At 46.1% G+C, this 4742-nt stretch overlaps 1 protein-coding gene across 1 annotated transcript; it reads left to right on the forward strand.

Moving 5' to 3' along the window:
• Positions 1 to 353: 353 nt before the first annotated feature.
• On the forward strand, positions 354 to 1319 carry LOC100281169 (uncharacterized). Its single transcript, NM_001154088.2, has one exon. It carries the CDS (start codon positions 466 to 468, stop codon positions 937 to 939), a length of 474 nt encoding a protein of 157 aa, NP_001147560.1. The 5' UTR covers positions 354 to 465; the 3' UTR covers positions 940 to 1319.
• The last annotated feature ends 3423 nt before the right edge of the window (positions 1320 to 4742 follow it).

Below are 4742 nucleotides of genomic sequence, written 5' to 3' on the forward strand. Positions count from 1 at the left end.
TCTGGTAAGTTTAGGGGCTATTTAGGCATTGTTGGTGCTAATATGCTGCCACGCTAGCAAACATGTCTAGCGTAGATCAATTCGTTCCAAATCTTGACTATTCATGTGAGTATCAACGTTTCACATCGATTCTTAAATTAGACCCCAGCATAATCAAATGTTAGACAGTTCCTCTCTGGTTCTCTTTTGAGCCACCGGAGCAAGCCACTGGCCTCTCAGCGGTTGCTTTGCGGCCCCCCATCGCCAGGTTTACGGTTACCTTTTCCCGACACCTGGGCCCAAGCCCCACGTTTCCGGTCCGCCACGTGGGCCCTCCACCTGCTATATAAGGACCCAACTCTCCAGCCTCCGCCTTTGCCACGACCAGACGACCGTCCATCGTCGGTCCTCCCCTCCTCTGCTCTGTTGAGCTGCTCTCTCCCTCTGGCCTCTCTCTCTCCGTTCCACTTCTTGACCGACACGGCAATGGCGAAGGGCGGGCTGAGCAAGCTTAAGTGCATGATCAAGAGGTGGCACTCCTCGAGCCGGATCTCGCGCACGCCGTCAGGGTGCTCGGCGCGCTCTCACGACGTCGGCGACGCTGGCGCCGGGTTCGCTCTGGAGAACTCGTGGAGGAAGGGCGCCGCTGCCTCGTCCGTCTTTGCCTTCGGCGGCGGTGGCACGGGGTCGGCATCGTTCCACGGCACCGACGGCCTGCCCCCGGGCCTCCACCCGGTCTACGTCGGCAAGTCGCGCCGCCGCTACCTCATCGCCGCGGACCTCGTCGGCCACCCCCTGTTCCAGAACCTCGTCGACCGCTCTGGCGGCGCCGGCGTAGGCGCCGGCGGGACCGTCGTCGGCTGCGAGGTCGTGCTGTTCGAGCACCTCCTCTGGATGCTCGAGAACGCCGACCCGCAGCCGGAGTCGCTTGCCGAGCTCGTCGAGTATTACGCGTGCTGACCGCCTACCCACGGTCACGGCCACGTCCGATCCACGATGCCGGCAGCGCAGCGGCGCCCCCGAGCTCGACGGCCGGGGTCGAGGGGTAATTTGGGTAATCTGGTTCCTTTGTTTAATGTTAGGGGTAGAGTTGTAATATATGCAGGGTTGCGAGGGCAAGGAGTAATCCACATGGAGATTGCTAACCTTGGGGTGCTTGTGGTAATTGTGTCGAGATAGCCGTGTAATTACCGTGCACCCAAGGTAATGCTATCCCGGGGAAGTTAATTACTCTCTAGTGCCTGATCATGTAACAATGTGGCTTGCATGTTTCTTCTGCTAGCTGTTTCTTTTAAGCAGAATTGAATAAGATTTCAGGAACGGATGTATGTATATCTATATCCATATATATGTACATTATAATTCCACCAATGTATGAAGTCCATGATCGTTTCTAGCATGTGAATTGTTCTTCTGAGATTCTTTCAATGGAGCCATAAAGATAGTTTTGTGAGGCTGAAGTTCCAGTTCGCTTGCAGGTGTGTAGTTTCGAGTTCTCTCTCAGTGAAAGCTGGAGCATGCACGTACGTAGGCCAAACCGGGCATTTCGCGCTGACGAAAACGCGGGTAACTGTAGTTTATGGGAGATAGAGGAACTAAACCCTAGCTGGCTAGTAGACTAACTAGTCACTAATAAAATCATTTTCTTCCCATTCTTTTTCTCTATTTTTTTCAAACCAAGTGTATAGATGTAAGCTTTCACATAATCATCTCTATAAACACACCTATATATATATATATATATATATATATATATATATATATATATATATATATATATATATATATATATATATATATATATATATATATATATATATATATATATATATATATATATATATATGAGCATCTTTAAAAGGAGAAGTTGGACGGTATTTTTATCATAATTATCTCGTTAATGACCTACACACATCGCCTACCTGCACGTACTGAGAGAATAGCAACACGTACCACTACCGGAATCAATCGCTTTGCCGAATGCCTGAAGCACTCGGCGAAGCCTTAAAAACACTCGGCAAAGGCTTTGCCGAGTGTGACACTCGGCAAATAAGGCTCGGCAAACAGTGCATCGGCAAAGTCTTCTTTGCCGAATGCTTTTTCTCGGGCACTCGACAAAGTTTGCCGAGTGCTGGAGAGCACTCGGCAAAGAAAAGCGGCCGTTACGGCGCCGGGTGACGGAGACGGTGGCTTTGCCGAGTGTCCCTGGTGACACTCGGCAAAGAAGTTATTTTTGCCGAATGTCTTCCAGGCAGCACTCGGCAAAGAATCCATCTTTGCCGAGTGCCACTTGGGACACTCGGCAAAGAGCTCGCCAGAGAGGGTCCCCATGTCAGGCTCTTTGCCGAGTGTTCTGTGCGGCACTCGGCAAAGAGCCCACCAGAGAGTGTGGTATGTTCCTACACTATGTAGACCTACATATACCATTTTGGGACAATTAAAAAAGTGTTTTCTATAGCTAGTAGATTTAGTTCGTTTATTTGAATTTCTTCGGAAAATTCACATTTAAACTGCAAGTCACTCGAAACTTGAAAAACCATGCGTGCAAACATAATATACATGCTATTTATCACAAGTTACGACCGACTTCAGGAGCGTACCGGAAACTTCGAGCACCATGCTCACTCAACATGACCGTGAACTTGCCATCCAGCTGTTTAAAAATTTTATAAAACACAAACAAAGTCAGAAAATCATGAAACTTGTCCACGTGTCATGATATCATATGTAGAGGCTGTGATAAAAAATTGAGAATGTTTGAAGAAAGTTGTGAGACACTATGTGTAGAAACCTAAGAGAACCACACATGAAATCATAAAGTTTCAATGTGGTTCTCTTAGGTTTCTACACATAGTGCGTCACAATTTTCTCGAAACTTTTTCAAATTTTTATCAGCCTCTACATATGATATCATGACACGTGGACAAGTTTCATAATTTTCTGACTTTGTTTGTGTTTTATACAATTTTTAAACAGCTGGATAGCAAGTTCACGGCCATGTTGAGTGAGCATGGTGCTCGAAGTTTCCGGTCCGCTCCTGAAATCGGTCGTAACTTGTGCTAAATAGGACGGATATCATTTTTGCATGCACGGTTTCCCAAGTTTCGAGTGACCTGCAGTTCAAATCTTAATTTTCCGAAGAAATTCAAATAAACGAACTAAATCTACTAACGATTCAAAACTCTGTTATAATTTTACACAAATGATACATGTAGGTATACATAGTGTAGGAACATACCACAAAAAGTTTGGGAGACAAAATCTAAAAAATAAAAGTATACTTTGCCGAGTGTCTTTATAAGACACTCGGCAAAGGGTCCTTTGCCGAGTGCCATATATATGGCACTCGGCAAAGACTGACGGCCGTCAGCTTTGGGACGGCCGCTGACGGCCCTTTGTCGAGCGCCTCCTTTGCCGAGTGTTTAACACTCGGCAAATATGTCTTTGCCGAGTGACGCCCTGTGCCGAGTGTCCAGCACTCGGTAAAGAGGCTCTTTGCCGAGAGCCTAACTTTACCGAGTGCGACACTCGGCAAAGCCTTGTTTGTCGAGTGCCCGACAAAAGGCACTCGGCAAAGAGGCCGACACTCGGCAAAGCCTTGGATTCCGGTAGCGTACTAAACCTGAGCATATATGTGCCATGTCAAATACTTGAGTTAAGGTGGATAAGTTGTACCATAATGAATCTATAACTAGTAACTGTAGGTTCGTACTCAACGTAACCTAGTTTCTCAGGGACGCATCGAGATGGAGTTCAGGTGGCCATCCGGCCTCTCAACCAGTATTTGCGTCCAATGAATGCATATGGTGCCCGTTTACTCAGAGAGAATCGAAACCTAAACACGCCATTTTTGATCAAACCAAATGATTAATTAGCCATCATGTGGGTGCTGAAAGGACGTAAGCTTGATCATTAATTACCAAATCTGTGTATTATTCTAATAATCAGACAGGGTTGAGATAGCGGTTTGGTGCGCGCACGATTCGATGACGAGTTCAAGTCCGCGCTGTCATGCATGCGCTTTTCCCCTTGTTGTATTATTATTTGCATGGTGTGTGTGTATGCATGCTTAATCATGTGTGCTCTTAATCCCTTCTCTTGACTGGACGATGACAACGTTTCAGACATGCATTTGGACGTACGTACTGCTAATTAACTAGGGCCTCTCCAATAATAGTTAGGTAAAGGAAAGCATTTGGTCCCCCTGCTGAAACCGTTGGACCATACGTGTAGATTTCTCTGGGACTATGATTCCTTATGCAAAGTTTCTGTCTTGAAATGTTCATTTTAGCCTCTTCCTAGCTACAGTGGCTATATACAGTATTTTAGTGTGGCCCAGATAGAAGAACCTGAACCCGACAGGCAAACAAACAAGAGAACCTGTTTTGCGACGTTCTGGGGTTGATCATTTTCATCCAATTAATCCAGCTCTAGCTAGCACACAACGAAATTAAAGATAGTAAAATGTTCATTTGCCAATATAATGCATGATTAATGAGGTGGGACACCAGCGCTAAAGCGAAGCTCTGGGGACAAACAGAAGGCCTGCAGTGTTGGATTAAAAAGATGGCAGGCCAATAATCCTTTTGCGGTTAGTGCCGTTGTTGCGAATTTAAAGAAGTGCCCTAGCCCTAATTAAGAAAAGGCCCGCCTGGCCCTTAGCCATTAATATAAACTCTTACAACAAGTACTAGTTACTTTATAACTTACTAATATTTATTTTCTTTTATTAAGCGCTGATTAAACTCCGTGGTTGCGCTAGC

This window comes from Zea mays, chromosome 7, assembly GCF_902167145.1.
Source record: "Zea mays cultivar B73 chromosome 7, Zm-B73-REFERENCE-NAM-5.0, whole genome shotgun sequence".
Lineage (NCBI taxonomy): Eukaryota > Viridiplantae > Streptophyta > Magnoliopsida > Poales > Poaceae > Zea > Zea mays.